The 21,847-nt window shown below is 48.2% G+C and overlaps 1 protein-coding gene across 5 annotated transcripts in view; it reads right to left on the bottom strand.

The window, feature by feature from the left end:
• NFATC2 (nuclear factor of activated T cells 2) overlaps window positions 1–21,847 on the bottom strand; it is a 90,467-nt gene that overhangs the window by 67,793 nt on the left and 827 nt on the right. For 3 of the 5 annotated variants that reach the window (XM_064674198.1, XM_064674196.1, XM_064674195.1), the window contains exons 2-3: window positions 5,907–6,936; window positions 4,375–4,543 (exon numbers count right to left, since the gene is read on the bottom strand). In XM_064674198.1, coding sequence (XP_064530268.1) covers window positions 4,375–4,543; window positions 5,907–6,936 — 1,199 coding nt within the window. Of the gene's footprint in view, window positions 1–4,374; window positions 4,544–5,906; window positions 6,937–14,533; window positions 14,965–21,847 lie in introns of those variants that run through there. The other 2 variants (XM_064674199.1, XM_064674197.1) reach the window with 2 other exon arrangements.

The raw sequence follows: 21,847 nt of genomic DNA, 5'->3' as shown, positions 1-21,847 counted from the left end.
ATCATGCATCTGCTTAACCCAGGCATATTTCCTCCACACAATCTGATCTGCATAGCACAGGCATCACCCTCAAACCAGTTAGTACATCCTCCTTCCCCTCACCTCTGCCAAAACTCTTTCCTGTCAAAAGCAATGTACTCTGAATTGTGCTCAAAAGTTTCAGGGAGAGCTTTTCATTCACTTCTAACTCAAAGCAGATTGGCACATGGGAAAATCCCACCGCTCTCTTGGGGTACGGGGTTCACTGACCCTCTGCCCTGCACCTCTGCACCCCAACTGCACCCTGCCTGTCCTCTCAGGGACTGAGAGAGCTGCACACACTCAGCCACATCTGGGTGACAGTGTCCCTTTCACACAGGGGGGTGCACACCCACTTTAAAGACTTTAAGCAACAGAGCATGCAACTTATCTCCGGTTAAATTCTCCCAGAAGCTAATTATCCTCACTGTTATCCAGCACTCCCCTTCTTGCACTAGTTAGAGAAGCATAGAGGTCAGCTCATCCTCTAATCTTGCCCTGTTTTCCAGTCCAGTGTTTCCCTACACTACTTTTGATTTATTCAGCAATTTCATTTCCTCAGTGGCTTCCCTGAGCTTTCAGATAGACAGATCTCAAGGTACAGCCACATTAACAGTACAGTACTGACCTGCCATTACATTTGATGGGTTATTAGTTTTGAAGAGAATTTCCCAGATGTAGCTAAAATCCCCATTTTCATCACTGCACATTAATCCCTGCAGTAGCACATATAACAACAGTAAATATATCCACAGCCCACGAGCTCAAAGCTCAAGAGGCCCCTACAATGATCACAGTTGTGAAAACAAGCCCCGTGGTCCTGCAGGTAAATCAGGTGTGAAACGTGCACCAGTTTGTCACACGCTGCTCCTGGGCTGGGGACAGAAACCCCTGCAAGAGCCAAAACCTGCCGAGCTCCCACTCAGTAGAAAAGGGAAGTGAAGGCCACGAGAATGGCACAAAGATGTTGCAGAGCATGAGCTGGCTCTGCCACACGAGTCCAGCACAGCCTGGGCTTCGCTTTTGCTGAATGGGGCTGTTGGGAAGGTGGGAGGAAAAGGACAGACTCAGCTCCCCTGACGTGCCCTCGGCAGTAAATCTCCATGAAAGGGCTGGCTGGGGTTTCAGCAGGAGCGTGTCCCCAGCCCAACCCTACGCCTGAGAGTGTGAATCACAGCATCAAGCTGTGATTTGGTTTTGAGTTTCCATCAAAGGTTTCACTAATAGGCGAATGAATTAGCTGAATGCTGGAAGTCACATACAGTTAAAAGTCAGAGCCCCATGGGAAGCCCAGGCTAAGAAACAAGGTCTCCTTTGACTGGGAAACCACAAGAAAACACATACAGCAAAATTCAAATATAAAAGCAAAGTGGAACATACGTTTGTTATTGTAAAGCAGCTCCTGTGAGCTCCACTAACAACTCTGCCATTCCAGCCTCTTTTTAATAAGAAAAAAAAAAAAAGAGGCAGTGAAAGTCACCACAATTTCAAAAGTTAAAACCCAGAGGAAAGTTGGGTCTCTGTACAGCTTTCCTGCTTTGAAGATGAGAACTGAGGAGGAGACAGAACACACAGGCACAGGATGGGTTAGGGTTACACTGTGCCCACCATTGTCCTCCACTTGGGAACTAGGGTTTTGTAGCCCTGGTCTACATTTGGATGCTGTACCAAGCTAAAAAGTTGGGTAATGTATTGAATTTTTACCATTACAGGCTAGGTTTGTGTTTAGACTGCTACCTCTATCCCAATCACTTCCATAAGCTCTTCACACAGGAACAGTCACTGCCTTTGCTACTGGATGGTCTCTTCCAGAGCCTTGACTGGAGCAGCTGGGTACAAATAAGCAGCTGTCCTTCAACTTTGGTGAAAAAGAGCAGGAAATCAAACATGCCTACCCCTCTCTGTGGTCTTAGTGACCAGGTGGACCTGCTAGATGGCAGGTGCATGGAAACTTCAGCTTTGTCCTTGTTATGCAGGATTTCCTTGGTGTTCTCAGCAACTTACATCCCTAAAACAGAAGCCTGAGTTTCTCTGTAATTAACAGCAAGCTGTAGGTTCTTCCCAAGAGTGACTCAAAACCACCTAAAACCAGGAGCCTACGCTTCTCCATGTGACTCCAGATGGTGCCTGAAATTAGATGATGTCATGAATGGCTTCTCTCTTCCTCCTCCTGGCAGACAAAGTAAATGCCCTATTGCATGTGGTGCATCTGGCCAGAGGTTTTATTAACCAGACTCTTCTTCTGCCATGCTTGGAGTGTACAGCTGGTGCAGAGCTTTGTGCACAAACTCTCGGGGCTTGACACGTGAAGAAGAGGAAGCAGCATCAGAAAGATAAACCACAAGATAAGGCCTGGAGGATATGAGATCTGCTGGTCTGTAGCTTCAGAGCACCCAAAAGAAGAAACTTGCATGCAAAATGCAGTTTCCAAAAAAAAAAAATAAATATTGCAGGCCAACACCGTGCTGCAAAAACCAGCCAACATCTCTTCCTCCGGAAGGTTCAGCTGGTAATTACTCACATGGAGGGTTAATTTAATGGGAAATTCTTTTAAACTCAGATTTTTTTAAAAAATACATTGTATTTTAGAAAAGGTAATCAAAATAGTGGAAGACCAATTTATCTGCCTTGCAACCAGTTGCCTTTAAGTCACGCAAACCTCCCTCAACACAGCACCCACCTTTTAAAAATCTCTCCTATTTCATTTTCTCTGTTTGCATCTGACAAGATGCAAAAGTTAAAATTCACTCAGGGGAAAGAAGGAGAAAGAAAAAAAAAAAAGAAACTTCGAAGCCAAATAACTTCTGACATGAAAGCTTTGGATTTTACCAGCCTCCCCCAGTTTCAAATGTCATAAAACATACAGGTGCAACTATCTCATTGCTCAGCATCCATATGAACCTTGTTATGTTCAAGTGAACACAAATCCAACAAATACTTCCAGCTTTACAATAAACCCTCAGAAAGAAACTGTCCATATTTTCCCCAGATGCAGGAACAGCTGTGCAGAGGCACATCTGCTTGGGAAACTCATGAGGACATTTGAATTTATAGTTTTAGACCCTGAAGCTTGAAGGCAAATTATGATAAAACTAGGAATATTGGATCCTGCCCCCAACAGAAAATATAAATCCCTCTTTGATTGATATTGATTACAGGAAGGAAACAAATTATTAATATTTCCCCATGTCAAGAGAAACTCCTTCATTGCAGTAAATATCCAGTTGATAGGACTACCTTGGAAAGGTAAATGATACTGTATTTGTAAGCAAACTGAGAAAGGAGTAAGTGCTGATTGGCAAGATCATTCCTATGTCCAGGTAGGTTCAAACACACCACAGAGGGCTACGAGCTTGTCAGACTCAAACTAAAAAGCCTGCATATATCGAGGTATGGCAAATGTGATTGCTCTTTATTATTATCCTGCACCCTCTACTCAAATATCCACTCCATTCATGCAAGTCCAGCTCAACCAAAGTAAACTTAATTCCTTGATTTAACAATTTATGGCTTGATTTTAAAAGGGGCTGAGCCTGCAGGGGAATACTGAACATATGTTTGGAGTTAAGCACAAATCAACCCAGTGAAATTAGTGGTATTGATCACATGATTAAAATTAGGCATAAATGTCAATATTTCCCTGGTTCATGCAAGTCCTGAGTGTGTCAGGAACATCTGCAGGGTGCACCCCAACTTTGCTCAGGGAAAGCTGTAGCTGTGGCCAACGTGGCCAGGTCCACACATCATCCCCAGCACTATCACACCACCAGCCTGGCTTTGGCTTTCCTGCCCAGAGACATGGGCTGAAACGAGGGGGACATGAGGGAAACAACTGATGTGGCCCCAGATGGCTGTGGCTCCAAAACCCTCCTTCACCACCGGCAGGAGGACGTGGGGCTGCAGACCTGACACCATCTGCCACTTGTTTCAAATCTGAGTCTGAGAGGTCACTGAGCTACGACGAGTTGGAAAATCAGGCTTGATGTTTGTACATATTGAACCTCATGAAAAGCCTTAGTTTACACAGGAGAGTCTGTTGTCAAGGTAAAACGGGGCTCAGATGGAATTCAGGATAACTGGGCATCTTATGAGAGCTGGATCACAGGAGGTTTAACACATAGCCAAGGAAAGGTGACAAATGCGTTGCCCAAGCTCCTGAGCGTTCACAAGCCAATCCAAACCAACCTTCCAAACATCTTGGACTTCACCACAGTTCAGCTTCAGACCCTTCGAACACATCCACAACCACGCCCAGGTTCACAGGGTCCTCCCCTTCCAGGGCCAGCCCCCAGCAAGCCCTTCAGAAATGAACTCACTGCCACTTTTCCTCTAGGGAGATGTTCCCCAGTCCCTTACCTGGACCACGGGGTGGCCCCCGGTCGGAGCCTTGACGGCGCCGCGGCTGCCCTCGGTCTCGTAGTGGGCGCGGTGATGGGGCTTCGGCTGCACCTCGATCCGCAGCTCGTAGGAGCCAGACTGGCTGGACAGGGGCCACTCCAGGGGCGGGAGCGACTGAACAGGCAAACTGGGCAGAGAGAGGACACCCCAGTGAAACTCCTGAGCCCTTCATTTCTTAAAGCCCTGACCCCACCTCCCTCCCTGCGCCCCACCGCGGCTGCTCTTGCTGAACCATTTAGGAGTCCGCTATTAATTCCGACGACATTATGCTGTCCTGCTTACATCTGATTACAAACTCTGCTGAAATTCAGGGTGGGGACAGTAATTTCTGAGCACCCATCTCCATGCAGAAGAGAATATTTCTATTTCTTATACAGAAATACCTGTAGTAGTTTTATTTTTTAAAAGATCCCCCTCTTTTATCTAGCTTTTGCTGCGTGTCTTAAACTTTGATCACAGAATACATATTGTGAAATATTAACTCCTTTTACCATTACCTACCAGTCGTGCAAATTAATAACCTTTATGATTTCCATAAATATTAAAATGCACGTGAATAAAATGCTAAATATTCTTACCTGACACTAGTTTTCCTGTTACAAAAATACACAAGGGTTTATAACATGAAATGAATACACTGAAATGTACAACCAGAGCTTGCACTGGATTTCAAATTACTCTTATTTTGGGAGCACAAGCTGCTGCCAGAAACCAGTCTAGCGAGCCAAGGGAAGTCACAGCCTGTGTTCTTTCACTCAGAATTTGTGTTTAGCAGGTCGGGAGCAACCTGGAATAATGTCACTGAGGGGACAACCTCGGTGCTGAGCAGGATGGCAGGGCTGGCAGGGTGGCAGTGGTGACTGGGAGCTGAGTCACACACTTGGCACCCTTGGTCCTGGCAGATTTGCATCCCTCGGGGTCCAGCCCTGCCACTGGTGCCAGACAATGGATGGAGCTGATGAGAGGAGTGCCAATGGCTGAGATTTGGGTTGAGGGACAATTAACAAATTAACCACCAACAGTAAATCACTCTGAGTTGATTGAACACTCAGTCTGACTTGAAGCAGTGTCCTCTATTTTGAATCAGGAATTATTTAAAGCATTTTCACCCTTGATGGAAATTTGTAAGTGACTGAATTTACAAAAGCAATCCCATCATTTTCTTTAAAAGCAGCAGGATGGCACCAGCTTTCTTCAGCCTTTGTCAAGGGCTGTCTGCAGTCTGCTATTGAGACAAATAATTTGGCAATTTGAATTTGCAGTGTACTGTGCTATCAGTGAACCATTTTGGTGATGTTTCTTCCAAATCCAGATTTATTCATCTCTCAGAATCATAATGGACTGGGCCCCCATTAACCAGTGCTGTGCCTGAGCACTTAGCTCTGATCTGCAGTAGGATCTGCCCAAGAAAACACTCCCTAGGGATCATCATGCATGACAGAGGACACCACACATGAGAAAACACATCCCCACAGGAAGGATGTACCTACCTGCAGATAGGGATTGCAGGCACCAGTTGCTTTGTCCAGGATGGAGGTACCAACAGAATTGATTCTGGGGCTGAGTTTCTCCTGTCCTCCTGCTCACAAGGCCCGTGGAAGTCAACAGTCTGAAAGACGTGACATGAAATGCTGTTTTTGTGGGAAGACATTGATGAAGGATCAGGGCTGGTTTTCCAAATTTTCGTGGGAACACCACAGGAAGGATCCGTAGGAAGGCTGCTCATAGCATCCATGGAAAGAGGAGCGCTGGCCAGCTGTGTGTAAGTAACTGAAGAGTTGTCTTCTCTCAAGGGGATGCGAGGAGAGGATTGTGGAGAGGGGGTCCGTGACTGCCGTGGAGAGGTGGAAGGCAGCTGAGTGCTGTAGAGCTCAGTGCAAGAGTACCTCCGTTTTGCACCTGGTGATGAAGACCTTGAGTTGGGACGGGGTGATGGTGAATGTCGTCCCAAGCAGGTTTCCTCCGTGATGCTTGTTCGTGGTGACATTATTGGAGAGGTTCTAGGAGAATAATGAGTATGGATGTTTTGAAACTGTGGACAAAGGTCATCACTAGGACCATTATTTGGTGAAACACATGGTGACGTGCAAGGAGATACATTTGTCTCTGAAATGAAACTTGCAGAGGAGCCGCTACTAGCTGGGCTCAGACACAGTGGTTCTCTGTAGCCCTCAAAGCCAGGGACAGGCAGGGTAACCCTTGGGCTAGTGGTGGCTGAGTTTGACTGATGTTCTACCAAAAGAACATCTGTGTCTCTGCTGCGGAAGGGACCCCCTGAATGAATCAGTTCATGATATGGAGTAATTTCAATCCTAGGGCTCGGAGCAGAGGCCCCTGCAGCGTTGGCAGGGTGTGTAGGTGTTGTCCCTATGCTACTATCTGGCTGTCCATATCTGCCCATGGGATCTGCAGAAAGGCTAGGAAAAGGCAGGGGGCATGGCTTGAGGCCACAGTCCAAGACATCATGAGCGTATGTAACTCCAGAGGGTGGGCTGTTGGTTTTATGTGGAGTCGGTTCTTCTGGAAAAAGAAGGGTCTCTTTAAGACTATAAATATTATTACAGAAGCTGAGCAATCATGGATTAAAAAAAATGCATATTTATAAACTGGTTGTGATCTGGTATTAGCTTAATATTTGTTTAACTCTTTTTAACTGCAGTTAATGCTTGTGAAAAGTACTGGATTAGCAGCCAGGGAAGTTCAAGTGCTCAGAGCAGGTGCAGCATGGACAGAAGCACTGCAAACACCTCCACACTGCCTGAGCCTGACCTAGAGGGATCACCTGGAAGGGTCAGCAGTGTGTCAGCCTCTCTGCCCATGTCAGTGCTGGCCCTCCTGCTCTTTCTGCCAAATACACCCCTTGGCAAACTGGGGCGCTGTGACTTTGGTCAAATTTTGTTAACTAGGAGCTGGCCTGAGACAATCACATCACAAAATCACTTCCAAACAGGTCTCTGTAAAACCAAGAGGTTGAGGAACAGCTTTTGGTGAAGGGAGAAAAACCTTTCTTACACAGCCAAGCTCTTCAAGAAACCAACCAAAGCTGAGCTCAAACTATTAAATTAAAAAGCCAGTTCTGTGTGATGATTTGTTTGGCTCCATATAATGTCAGTAAGTTTTGGTGACAGGTTGCACATAAGAATGCACCAGATGATCAGAAAACACATTCACAAGTATTGGTTAGAAAAGAGAGATAAAAAGGATCCAGCCCCATGGTTACAGGCAATCACATTCCAATTCCAGCCCAACTGGCCAGATTATAAAACACAGAGTAACAGAGAAGTGCTCAGTGCAACCCTCTCTCCTGGTGCAAAAAATCCTCAGTTTTCAGATTCTCATCTTGCAAACTATGCCCAACTTGCAGAGCACAGGGATGCTTCCAGGCAACACAGAATTCCCACCAGCATCACTGAGCCCAGTTCTGATCTGATTCCAGAACCCCATCAGGTGCTTAAAGCCAGTGGCATCCAAGAGAATGGAGTCATGCCAGGTATCCCCAGGACAGATCATGTGCATCAGCTCCTGGAGCTTCCCCAGCCTGGGAGCTGAATAATATTTGTCATCACACAAAAGCATGCAAAGTACTATCAGGATTTTAATATGTTTTTAAAGCTCTCAACATATCCAGCAGGGAATAGCTGAAACAGCTCCACAGTTTGGGATTATGGGCACAGGTCAGTATGTGCCACAGGCAAAGAGGGTTTCATTTAAATATTTAAATAGCTGTTCCAGCATTTTCTCTAACTCCTACATGACACGAGAAAATAATGTCGGGCATAATGCCAGGTAGGAGCTGACTGTGCTTTCTGCAATGGCTGCAAAAGTTTGTAGTGAAACTTTTACAGGCAGAGAGATTTTTACTTAATTTCAGGGGGTTTCTGTTTGTTTTCAGGAACTGCTGAGCCTTCATGTTTAGCGGGAAACCCCAAGAGCCAAGCAAACAAACCAACACACAGAATGCCTGTGACAGGAAAGGAGATGCACAGGAGAGTCCAGCCTGCAGATTTCTTAAGGTTCCCTCTGGCTTTTAATCCCAGCACGCAGCTGTTTTGGGGATGGGAAAACAGCAACCGAATTCTGAGCCGAACATATTTTTAGCATCGTTGATTTCAGAGCTTTGGCACTCACAGGAATAGTGTGTCATCCCCATCAGTCAGATCTGACACATCAAGCCCAGATATTGATGCTGAGATTCACTTTTAATAGAACTCGTCACGCCTTCGGCATCAGCAGAGTAACACACCCCCCCAGACACGCAAAACATCACTCCCACTGCTCTAGGCACAACCCCCCTGATTCCCTGATGCAAGGGAGCAAAAACAGCACCAAACACAGTGAGGCTTGGTGCCAGGGCTTAGGGCAGGGTGTGTGCAGTGACCAGCAATTGCAGAAAAATTCTCCAGGCTGAACAGCTTCATGTCCAAGAATGGCCAACCCTTTCACTTCCCCATTCAACACACCCACAGCTGAAGCTGCCCCCATCGAACACTTAAACTGCTTTATCTGTGCCAGAAACACAGACAGCAGGTAAAGAACTAAAACTCCTCAGAGTATCATCAGCAAAGCCAGTGTAGGTAGATTCACATCGAAGGATATGGGAAAAGCAAACATGTATTTCTATGTGTACATGTAATTTTTAAAGTCTTCTGAATAACAAACAAACATCACCACCCACTGCCCACTAAAAACTGGGCTTTAGATAACCTACATTTTCTTTGCTTATCCCTGTAATATTGTGTTTAAAAGAGCACTTTCACCCTTGGCATTCACCCTCCCAGAGGATCCACGCTCCAGATATTAATCACAACGTTTACACACAACAGCAAGCCACAGCGTGCCCTTGCCTTCACGGAAAGAGCTCCACAGAGCTCCTTGGTCCTGCAACTGGGACAGCTCACCCAGGCCACAGCCCCTGGCCAAGCAGACACCCACAGCTTCTGGACAGCAACAATATTTACTTTCCCCCCACATGGCAAATTCATCAATAAAGCAGGACCGTGGGCAAAGCTGCAGACAAAACCTCAGGGAACAGCTCCAGGCAGCGATGCCCAGGGGCTGCGGCTCAGGCAGGGGAGAGGCTGCCGGCCCTGACTCATCGGCACGGCTTCGTCAGGAGCCAGGCTTGGGGGGTTTGGGGAGGTCTCCTGAGCGAGTCCCAGCCCTGCAGAACTCCAGAGGTACAATGAAATCACTGTCCCGGCTGCTGCTGCCCACGCCGGTGACGTCACGGTCTGTCACCATGGAGACGCCGGTGATGCTGCAGCTCTGACCTCACCGGGGAGGGAAAAAGGGGCACAGGGGTGAAACGGCAACTGCTGCTCTCAGAAATAAACGGCTCTTCCACCGAAATCAGAAGAAATTCTGCTTTTTGCTTCAGCAGGAGGGGACTGGCTACTCTGCTCTTGGCCAAGTTGGCTAAGGCAGGCTGGAGTTAGGAATCTGCTCCAGGAGAGGACAGACCAGAGCCAACACCCCAGCCTCCCCAGGCAAGGAGCATCACCAGGAGTTTGCTTTTGTAAACAGGGTCAAGCTCCTGCGTTTGAGAGGGGGCAGACAGGGGGAAGATGCTCCCCAGAGGTGCAGGTTTTGCACCCAAGGCTGTGACGCCTTCAACAGTTCATCCATTCCTGCATATTGCATCCCAAAACACAGACTGAAATACTCCAGCAAAGGACTGTCCTCTTCACTGCTTTTGTGATGGACATCTCAGCAAACACCACAGCAGCCTCAGCACAGCTCCCCTGCATGGGCAGTTACAGCACTTTCCCATCTCCCTTCACTCAGGCATTCCCAGCCTGAGGTTTCACTGCTGAATCACCCTCTGATTCAGTACCAAAATATCCTTCTGGTTTGACAGTGGGTTAAAAGAAAGCAAGTTTCTCACCCAGACAGCACTGACACCTCTTCACATTCTCTTTCAGCTTTACTGTCAGCAAACAGCCTGCCCTGCATCACTCATGTCCCTTACCTAGAGCAGTCTGAGCCCCAAGCCCCCTAGGATCCCACCAAACTGCCTCCAAGCTGTCAGCTCGCTTTTCCCCTTTTTTTTCCATAGCATTTACCCGGTTGCTATTTCACAAAACCACCTCTCCCTCTCTCTCCCCACAACAGGGAATGGAAGCAGAGCTACTGTGTTGCAAATAACCAACAAACCAGCTCCTCTAGACACATCCAGGAAGGGAGCAGGCAGCTCCCCCAGCCCTCTGGAAGCTCGGCAGCCTGCCCAGGTGGGTACCCTCAGGACTGCCCTTAGAACCCAAGAGTGAAATCACAGGTGGAAAAGATCAAGGGATTTAAGTTTCAAAGGATTCAAGTCTTAATCTATAAAACTCCTTTTCACATACCTCTGAGAGGCAGAAAGGAGAACCCTGCTGGGTCCTGCCAGGATCCAGAGATCCCTCAAGCCCAGGACCACACCAGTGTGTGCACAGGCGGCTCTGTGAGGACCACCCTCCCCTGCTTTAAAACAAGGCAGTTACTTCAAAGTCATCCAGTCAGCCAAATATGACCTTGCCAATTAGCATGAAATTAGGGAATAAAAGATCACCCAAGCAACTGCATTCCACACTGGGTTTATCCAAACCATCATCTAGGAAAAGCTAAAGATAGACACGTGCAGGACAAGGGAGGGCAGGGGCTGAAGTTTGGTTTAGACCTCATATCCTCTTGCTGCAGTGCAGCTCCTGGGATTTAAATGGAGTTCCTTATTTGCATAAGTAAAAGAGCCAATTTTTTTCTTAATTAACTTGCTCATTGTCATTTGAAGGGACCAGTGCAGAGCTCTTTTGCATTTTTCAAAAGCCGGGTTGTCTGTTATTTACACAAACTGCCTGGAAGCTCCAAGTGAGAGCTGGTTTCCTGAGTGAAATCTGGAATTCTCTGCTAGATGTGCATATTTGTTTCTTTACGGCAGGGCTGAACACTGCCTCCTGTGTTCCTGAGCCAGGACCCAGCTGCAGGCACTTTCAGTTTTTTCCCTTTTAATAGCTTTGCATCTGGGAGAAAAAAAAATGAACAGGCAAATTATACAGGGCTTGACACCTACAAGACGTGGCAATGTCCCTGGGAGCCTGTCTACATACAAACAAGCATTTAGAGGAATATTAATATTTATGGATGCTCCCTGCTTCCCCTCTCTGTGTTATATATACACAGACTTTGTAGATTCATATCACCAGATGCAATGTAAGAGTCTGCTGAGCTACAGCAAGAGCTTGAGCCCATGAGAAAATACTCTTTCCCATCTGCATTCTCACCTGTTGTCTCAGGGCAGGATTTTGTCTGGAATCTTATTTAAGGATAAGTTTTTGTTGGATTTTCAAAACACCTCTCAGAGGATCAACTCCCAGAAGGGTTAACCTCAAAAGTTAAAAATTATGTGACAGCCTTACCTGTCAGCAGATCTTCACAGAGTGAACACCACAAAACTACATGAAGGGAGCTGCTGAAGCAGAGCAGCTTTTCAGTATTTTGTCTCTCATAGTGGCCAAGAACAGGTATTAGGGAAGAATACACAAAGCAGTTATCAGAACTTACTCATCAGGGAGCTCTCTTTGTAGGAGCTCATTTTTAAATGCTCATTAACTCTCTGTCAATCTTCTGCACGGAGAAACAAAGATATGCAGCACCTGCCGTGCTTAAAATAAGCTAAAACTTGGGATATCACTAGCAACACCTGCACAGGTAACTCTCAAGGGAATGCATCTAACACTTTATTTTAAAAGGAGACAGAAAACTTCCTCAATGGCCAAGTGAAATCCCAGCTTCAATTTAACAGCACAGGATACCTGCCCTGCCCACACTCCCCAAATCCTGTTCACCTGGGCACACAGAGTTCAGCAGGTGTTCCTCATTTGCAAATGCTGAGAAGATAATTGCTAATTAAAGTCTGGCAAGTAAGGGGAGAAGGCCTAGGGAAAAGGGCACTTTGTACAGCACTTCTGCTTTTGGAAATGGTTGGCTTAGAGAGGAATATTTAATATTAATAATATTGACTGTAGGACTTTTATTTACCCTTCTTTTCCCTGCTGCTTTTATAGCAGTTCCATGCTCCTGTTGTCTCAGGCACACTTAAGCACTACTGAACACCAGCCACTTTCAGCAACGATATTTCTGGCATTGCCATGGCAACAAGTTGTGATATAGATCCTACTTTTAAAACACAAGTTTGGGTGGATACTGCCAAATCCCAACCTTTAAAAAAAATTCCTATCAGAAATAAACTTTCATCCCAGTCCATTCCTAGAGCCTCAAATTTCCTTTCCCCTCCCCTTTATTTTTTTTTTTTAATTTTAAAAAACCCTTTTAGCATGCTCACAGAGATTTGTCATTAGAGGACTTGTCGTGAGCAGTGGGTGGAGCAGCCCAGGCCGTGAGGACACCAGAGCCTCTTTCAAACCAGCTCTGAATGTAGGAACCAGACTGAAGTGCTGGGATCCACAGACACTCCTATGGTTTTGGTTCCACTTTGAATCCTCCTCTGAAAAGGCCTTGTTTTCTCAACTGCAGTTCAGACGAGGCCAGAATCGCACATGAACAATGAGCATCATTTACCACCGGCATGTGGATAAAGTCCTTCCTCAAAATGTGAACATTTTCTGTTCTCATGTAAACATGCTTTAATCTTTTCTACATTAAAGGTCACGGATGTATACTGGATTGCTTACAGACTCTAGCTGGTGCCTTTTCAAAGCCAGGGAGAATATTCTCCAGATTACAATGCTGGTATATATGGTTGTGATCTTTTTTTTTTTTATGCTAATGATTTCCATATTTGGAACAAACAAAATTACTACTAATTATGGTTTCCAGTAATTCAAATGTGGAGAAAGCAGGCTCAAGAAGGAAGTTACTTCTACAACAAGCATATACTGCTCTGCATTTATGTGGTTTGAAGATTAAACTTTCTACACTCCGCCTACGTACTATTATATTCTGTAGAACTTCCCACTTAAGGCTTCACAGCAGTACTGCTTACTGTATAGATGTGAACAAATCAGCATCTGAAGCTTTCACTGAGATTTAATGTATTTTCATTAAAATCACTGACCATCGTGGATATATTTTAGCACAATTTGATCTACTTGAAAGAAAATTCAGCTTTGTGCATCTGATGACATTAACCAGCCCGAGCTTTGATGCTGGTGCACATCTGTATACTTAAACAAGGACACAAAGAATAAATTTCACTAATAACTCTGTTTCACTAATGTTACCATGAGGCCTCAAAGGTCTCATCCTGCACCATCCTCAAGGAACACAACATCTCTCTTCAGATGCCCTAGAGAAATGCCACCTGTCCACCGTGCAGAATCCAAATGAATGTATCTTAGGAACAATATCCCAGCAATTCATTCCTCTGGGTCCTCTTTCTTTCAGCTTTTTCTGGTTTACACATATCTGTATTTTATGGGTAAGGAAGTATCACTTTTTACTATCATCAACAGATAGAATTATCATTTAGGAAGTCAGGGAGCACTTGGCACGGTGCTTTTAATATCGCAGCATAAGCTCAGAGAAGTAGAAGAGTCTGCAGATCTTTTTTTTCTTAGTTTTAACTTAAGCTTATGGTGTTTGGACCCAAACTGGAAACCAGATCTACCCAGCTCCCTGCCATCCAAGCAGGAGGCTCAAACTCGTGGCAGGTAATTAACTCCTCGGGACTCTAAGCCCCAATGCCTGAGCGGCCTTTTTGAGTTTCCAGAACACGCTCTAGCACGATAACGATGATGGTCACAAGGCGACCAACTGAGCCGAGCTCCTTTGCCTCGCCTTTGGCAGCTGCGCTCATTCCCGGGTGCAAAACTTTGGGACCAACAGGAGCTCCCACAGCCGCTTTCAGACAGTGCAGCACGGGATGGGGACCAAGCAGTGACCGTCCGCAAGCACCTGCCGGGCAAAGCAGCCCCGCCAAACCCGAACCGCCCGGCCCCGACCTGCGCCGGGCCCGCCGAGCAGCGCATCGCCGGCACCCACCGCCCGGCCCCGGGCAGGACAGGTCAGGGCAGAGCCCGGCGGTGCCCCCCGAGGAGCTGCCGAGGGCGCAGCAGCGCCCGGCCCGGCCCCGCCGCTCCGTCGGGGCGCGGCCGCGGCTCCTCCTCGGCGGCTCCTCACCAACCTTCGATCGGCTTCAGGTAGTCGTAGTCGAAGAGGATGGAGAAGTCAAACTCCTCCTGCGGGCTGCCCGGCCGGGCCGTGCCGGGGCCGTGCCCGGGGTCCCCGTCCTGCGGGCCGGGCTCGGGGGCCGGGGCGCTCATGGCGGCAGCGCCCGCGGGCAGCGGCGGAGCGGAGCGGAGCCCGCCCGGTGTCGAGGGCACCCCGAGTGCAGCCGCCGCGACCCCCGGCGGTGTCCTTCCAAGTGCGAGTGCGGAGGAGTCAGAGGGCAGGAAACAAAAGAGGAATAAAGCTGGTAAAACAACAAAAAAAAAAAGCAAAAAAGCTGTGCTGGCGGAGGGCGCGGCGGGCGCGGGTGCCCCCGACGGCGGGTGCGGGCGGCGAGCCCGGCGGCGGCACACGAGGGGCCGAGCGGTGGCAGCTTCCTGCTCCGGGCAGCCACCTGCCGCCGGGGCCGCCCCCGGGAGGAGGAGCCGGGACCGGCCCGGGCAGCACCGCACCGGCCCCGCCGCACCGGCAGCACCGCACCGGCGGCGCGGCCCGCGGGGGTCGTGGTGGGAGCGAGGAGGAGAGGGTCTGAAGTCAGGGGAGGTGGCACGGACATGGAAGAAGCAGGGCTGCGAGGGAAGTAACAGGCCTGCCCAGGCATGGGAGCCCCAGAAATGACCTCCTGTTGGGTGGGCATCTCTGCCCTGCTACCCCATGTGGGGCATTACTTGCTGCCTCGCACGTGGCCACCTCCTCCTCAGCAGTCAAGCCCCTTTCTGTTGAGGTTTCCAGGGTCTCCAGCAGCTCCAGGCAGTCCAGGTGCTGCCCTTGCCTTCTCCAGGCTTCATTCGTGATGAACCATGTGCTCCTGCCTCCCATTGCAGGCTGCAGCCAGGGCAGCAGCAGGCAGGTTTCTGCAGTCACAGGCCTTAACTGGAGCACCCTTAGAGACATCAAGTCCATCATGCACAAAGCCTCTGTTCTCCTCCCGCCTTGCTCACAAACAGCATTTCAGAGAATGGGCTCTCTCCACGTTCCCTGCTGACCACACTGCTGGTGCTGCCAGCTTGCCCAGGTCCCCTCAGCCACCTCCACCACATTGACTCTATTCATCAGCATCTTCCCCTGGCCCTTCCCTGGTGCTGGTCGCTGCCTCCAGGCAGCCTCCTACCCCTCCGATGGCTGCTACAACCACCAGTGACTTCACTCGTGGGTAACTGGAGACCCTAAATTTGTGTGTTCAGAGGATCTGTGGTCAGAAGGCTGTTCCCTTGCACATACCTGTTTGTATGGTGCCCTTTATTAGCGTACAGATGGCTGTCATCAGGTTTGCGAGTTTGAAAAATGCTCTTAGTCTGTAGACAGGGCAGGGAGGCAAAGGCAGGGGGACCAAGATCATTAAAAAAGTATTTTGGTGTTTACTTCAGCTTGTTTTTATTTGCTAAGCCTGTCAGCACGGCAGCATTAACTACATGACAAATCTGACCCCACATTACTTGTCTAAGTTCACAGAAAGTCTGTTTTAGAGCACACATGAACCAGCATCTCTACATTTGGGCTTATACCCTGTCACCTTTCTCATTAGTGTGTCCAGCCAATTAATGACAAATTGCCTTCTTGTCACACTCTTTTGCTCTATCCTTTGCTAGTCCAGAGGGCAAGAACTCAGGCTTTTCCCACAGTTTGAAATCAGTTCCAACATTGAGCTTCTACTGGCCCAGTACTGGCCAGTCAGCCAAGGGAGTTACTGGGAGGCATCAGAGGCACCTGTGGGTGAGGAGAAACACCACATAGGGCTGGAGCTGAAAGGGGAGTCAGGGGGCAGCAACACCTGCTGTGGGGCTGCAGGAGGGCAGACGGGCAGCAGTCAGACTGGAATCAGGCCTTGTGGCAATAATTTGTCACTAGAAAGTGCCAAGGGATAGAGAAACCTGGCTGTCAGAAAGGGCAAGTGACCCTGCAGATGGGATGTGCCAGGGTGTTTACTGAGGTATTTACAGAAGGAGATGGTGAGCTGGAAATAGGGGGAACCCTGCTGGTTTATTCACAGAATCAACTCTATACATTCACTCCATACATTTCCCACTGAAGAGCAATTTAAATGGAGTAATTTAAAAGCCATTGTTCCAAATTCACAGCACTAGATTAGTAAGTGATGTCAGAGCTGTCAATGCCAAGCTTTAACGCAGTGGAGACTGAAACGATAACATTTTTTCTCATTAATGCATAATATACATAGTAACACAATGGCTTCCTTGGATCTAACTGCTTGAACTTTCTCCTGCACACACTGCCAAAGCCACCCGGGATGGAGCTTTGCTGGATGCCAGTGGCCAGCACACAGCCCTGCAGGGTGTGCACACGTGTGTGTGAGCAGTGTGGAAGGACCATAGGCTGTGTCCAGCCCTTGGCCACATGATGCTGCTTCCTGACTCCTGCTCCTTGCTCCGTGCTGGAGCAAGGGACTGCTGGAGCCTGTTTTGGAAAGGATCCAGTGCTCGCTCTGTGGTTGAGCTGGAGACCACAGCTCAAGGCTACCTCATCTGCCGCAGCGATTCCCAGCCTACACGAAGCGCTGGCTCTGCAGCTCCGGAGTGTCTCCCTCAGACAGAGCCGGGGCTCTGCTGCCGCCGGGACAGACGGGGGAGCCGGAGCAGCCGGTCATTAGCGGTCTTGGGACTGACATCCACAAATGAGGCCACCCCAGAAAGCTGCACATGGGGTTGAGCTCTTACCCTCAGGAACGTGAGGCTCCTTGGGGAACTCGTGCTGCTCTGTCTGAGGGCTTGATTTGTTCTGAATTGTTTAAGCATATATTAAATTGGACTATTTATATCTGTTGTACAATGATCCTTACCGTGTGCTGAGTGCTGGCCTTTTATCATTGGCCCTTCTGTTTAAAATTCATTAGGAAAACCAAATATACTTGCTGATCTTGGCTAAGCATTAAAGAGAGCTGTCACCCTTGCATCTAACAGCACACGGAGCACAATTGGAGAGCATCAATTGTATCAACCACAAAAAGAAACGATATGAACAATAACATTGGGCTTTTAAAGTGACATGTGGGTGACTGGCAGGAGAGCATGGGGAAACGACCCCAACTCCTGCTCAATCTTTATCCTATCCTTTATTTCCAAGCTTGCCTGCAATCCATTAAGCATGTGAAGTTTCAAACTTATCCCCAACTACTCCTAGAATTAGTAATACTCAACAAATGGAAAATGTACCTTTTGCTTTCCAAAACGACCGTGTCATGCGAAATAGTTTCGCTGCTAATACACGTAATCATAAATTCTGACGCTGGCGAGGAATTAGGGCGACAAGACAGCAATGAGAAAAGTGTTAGAGAAATGTAGGAATTAGCTCAGCTTATAGGATTCAACTTTTTTTGCCCAGCAGACAACTTGACAGATGTCAAGGAGCAAGAGCGACCAGGCATCGACTGACTGGATTCCCCCCACTCCCTCCTGCAGCTCTCAGGGCACGTAAGGACACTGGGCCCATAGGATCACTGTGGCATAACCTGTAGGAATAACAGTTTCCACATGCTCTGAGTGCACAGAGATGTGAGTTCTAATGCTCTACACTGTGGGCTGTGTTTGAATCCATCAATGCATTATTTCAAGGAGAAATGGTACAAATGCACGAAATACAGATCTGGCCTAAATATTAGAGGTGCATGAAGCAGCTGCAGAATTCAGTTCAAGGGACAGGTGTCATTTCTGGAACCCTCCAAAGGCTGAGTGTTGTTTAGTTTAGACCAAAATCAGGCTCTCAAGCCCATAATGAGAATAAAACATTGTAAATGGTTTTAGCTGTTAATAACTACATAAGTGACAAATACTACCCACAGTCTGTCATTAATAATTAACAATGGAAAAAAGGCAGGGAAGCTACTAGACTTAAATAGACTGTGGGCTCTTCAGCTCAACACACACACTCAGAAAAATCATCTGGCCACTCCAAATCAAGGGGAAAAACCCAAACAACGTGACCAACACTTCCCAATGCTTGTTTTCCATTAGGGCTGGAGTGGAAGGCTGGAATACAGTGTCCAAAGACAGGAAATACTAGTTGGCTTCCCTAAATCTCAATCTTTCTCATATCAGAAACACTTTCTTTCTACAAGGACCCTCCATGTATTTCTCCTGTTACCGCTATGAGAAGGCCAACATGGCCCCAACTGTTGGCCCCTGGTCACAGCTCCACTTGGGCTCACAGCACCCACTGGAGATCTGGGAGTCAGCGTTAACTCCTGGGTTTTATTCTGTGAAGCTTTGTCATGAGCCAAAAAGGTGTTTCAAGAACTGAAGCAAAGTCTGTCCTTGGCAGCATTAACAAAAATTGCAGCCACGTATACTTGCAGCAGGCTCCACACAGAGCAGAACTGGAAATACATTGTGCTGCCATTTCAGGGAACTGGAGAATGGAAGGAGTCCTTTTCCACATAGTTGGATCACTGCTTGCCTTTGGCAGGGCTGTGCCTCAATAAACTTTAAAAGTATGTGAATACTGGACTGCCCAGGTACTAGGGGACAGGGAATCCAAAAACAAAGCTAAGAAAGAGTAGTTTCTAGTGTAATACAAACTGTGACTTAAAAAGTACTTAACATATTTCTCAGGGTTTAAATGTACTGCAAATGTAATTTATCATTTATTATTTTCATTTCATTTTGTTATTATACTGTCCCACTGTATTCCCTGTACCAATAACTTCACTACAGCAAGGGATCAGAGGATGCCCCAAGCTGAAGAAAGTTTTATATGATCTTCTCAGAGATATGGTGACTGTGCTAATTATTATGTGGCCCCACACAAAATGTAATTTAAACTGAATCTGTAATACTGGTATACTTTCATTTTAAACCTTTTAACAGCAAAAGAGGTAAAGTGGATTAAGAATGCTGCTTGTCTATTTAGCAGCTAAAACCCAAAGAAAATATGAGTCAATGCTGTCTTAAAAATCTAAGTGTTCTAATGGTGTATGTGGCAGGCATTAGAAATTTAACAGGCAACTAAAACTTGCACGTGGACTGAATCCAAGCTCTTTAAAATGAGCTCAGACTGTGAGTGACTAGTTGCTTGGTCTGGAGTGTGGGGAGTGCTATTAGAGAAAAAAAAAGGAGAGAGAGAAAAGGGAGAAATATCTGGTAGCTCCTCTGAGAGGCACACATGCTATTCAGTTTTGGGGTGAGGCTGAGTCAGAGATATTACCCCCCAATTTCAGGCTTAAAATGGTTTGGCAATAAAGGACAATGGAAAAATTGCTCATATCTCTATGTTCCCATTAAGTTCTGAAGTCTGCTGTGCAAACCAAAGGAATGCACATATCATAGTTTTTAAAAAAATAGATTAAGCCAGTAGTGGAAAAGAAGTTCTAGGATATTATTATCCTTGGCTATTTTTAAAAAAAAAGAATGATGAAACATTTCATTTAGAATATCTACTGGAATGTTATAAAAGAGCACTCCAGTCAGTGTCCCATCTGTGAATGTGATTCCTACCCTGTAATGAGAGACTCTGAAATCATTTGCTGACTGTAGCTGGTGTAACTGTGTCCCACGGGACAGGCTGACTGATAGAAAGGGGCTGCTTCAAGGGACAGAGCATTCACAGATGTAAGACCATAAGATGACACAGGGACTCATGGTCACCTGGTCAAAATCCCTGCTGTGGCTGACCCTTGCAGAAGCACAGCTTGGGGAGCAAAACTACTGAAGCAGCTTTTTGCTGGCAGGGTTTTAGGCTATGGAGAGCCTTCATTCCTCAGTCCGAGCCTGCTCTAATCATAAAAGGGGATGAGGACTTAAAATTATTAACACATCATCATTTACACACCCTGTATTAATAAGACTCTTACACTTTGTTGTGGGTGCAGAAATCCTCCCAAAGCCTGAGACTGATCCCAAAAATGTCATGTGCTATTAACCCCTTGCTGCTTTTCCTTCGTGGAAATGTTGGGAGCAGCCTTGTAACACGAAGGCAAGTCAGTGGCAGGGTCTGCTCCAATCACCCCTGCACCACTGATAGAAGCATTTTGCATAAAAGGGAAAAATACCTTCTGAGACCCAGGAGCATCTCTAGCCTCTGTGGTGCAACTGACTGCACTGCTCAGCTGGCTACTGTGATCTCAAATATTTGACCTGGAAATAAAAGTAATAAATCAGTGCTTTTCATTTTGGGCTGTGACTGCAGGGCTCTGGGGAACAGATAGCTGCACAGCACTGGAAGCAGTTGTGGTGCTGTCGCTGGAGAGCTGTCCTGTGCTTTGATCCACTCCTATCCTGTGGCAGGTGAAAGCAGGATCACTGAGAAGAGCAAGAAGTCTCCTCATTCCCTTTGCTGCTCTCTGCAGCAAAATAACTTCCACAGGGTGTTGTGAGAGTGACTAAGAACAGATGGAGCACTCAGGAGAGAGAGAGTTTTGTCTGGAGAAAGCAGAGGAGACACGAGGCAGGGCAATGGCCTGATCCTAAGGCGGTATAAAGCCACTCAGAGTCTTTCCATTGGCTTGTCCGAGAATTGGAGCTCTCGGATGATCCCCTTTGGGTGTAGGTGTTAATGAGTGTGTTTTGGCAGGTACCCGGGGAGCTCGCTACCCGGGCAGGAGAAAACAAACAGCCGCTACTAAGGGCCCTTCAAAGGCAACCCTGCGGTACTCGGCTCGTCCCCTGGATCCCGCACACCCTCCGCCGGCCCCGGGCGGCTCTGACTCAGCGGCCGAGCGGCGGTGCCAGCGCGGGCGGGGGAATCGAGGATGGAGCGGGTGGATGGAAGAGCGCTTCCCTACTCCACCTCCTGCCCCTTCTCCTCGGCCCGGCAGCCCAGTCAAAACCCAACTCACCTGCGCCTGCCGCCCGGCCGGCGGGCTCAGCGCACCCCAAGCACCCCGGGGGAGCGGCCGGGCCGCCCGGGCGGGGGCTGCGGGGCCCGGCGGGGGCAGCCGGGCTCGTGGTCCACGGGTGCGATACAGGAGCCGGGCTGCGGGCGGCGAGGGCTTTCCTCGCGCGGAGCATCCTCCGCACGGATCGCCCGCTGGTGGCCACGCCGACCCCGAGAGCCCCCTCCCCAACACTGCCCGCAGAGGTGCCCCCTGCCCCGCTCCGTGCGAGCCTGCAGCCCCCTCCGCCTTCCCTCGCGTGGCCCTCCCCACGGGGCCCGCGGAGGATGCCGGAGGAGCCGCAGCCGCCCCGTCCCCGAGCTGGCAGCGGGGAGACCGGCGCTGCGGAGGGGGGTCGTGGCTCGGGTCGGGGCGGCCGCGCGGGGGGCGCGCACGGGGCTGACGGCGGGACAGGCTCCTCCTCTCGCCGCGCTTAACTCTTGCCTC

The sequence above is a fragment of the Pseudopipra pipra genome, chromosome 17 (assembly GCF_036250125.1).
Source record: "Pseudopipra pipra isolate bDixPip1 chromosome 17, bDixPip1.hap1, whole genome shotgun sequence".
In the NCBI taxonomy this organism is placed as follows: Eukaryota; Metazoa; Chordata; class Aves; order Passeriformes; family Pipridae; genus Pseudopipra; species Pseudopipra pipra.
This window is presented reverse-complemented; position numbering and strand designations above follow the sequence as displayed.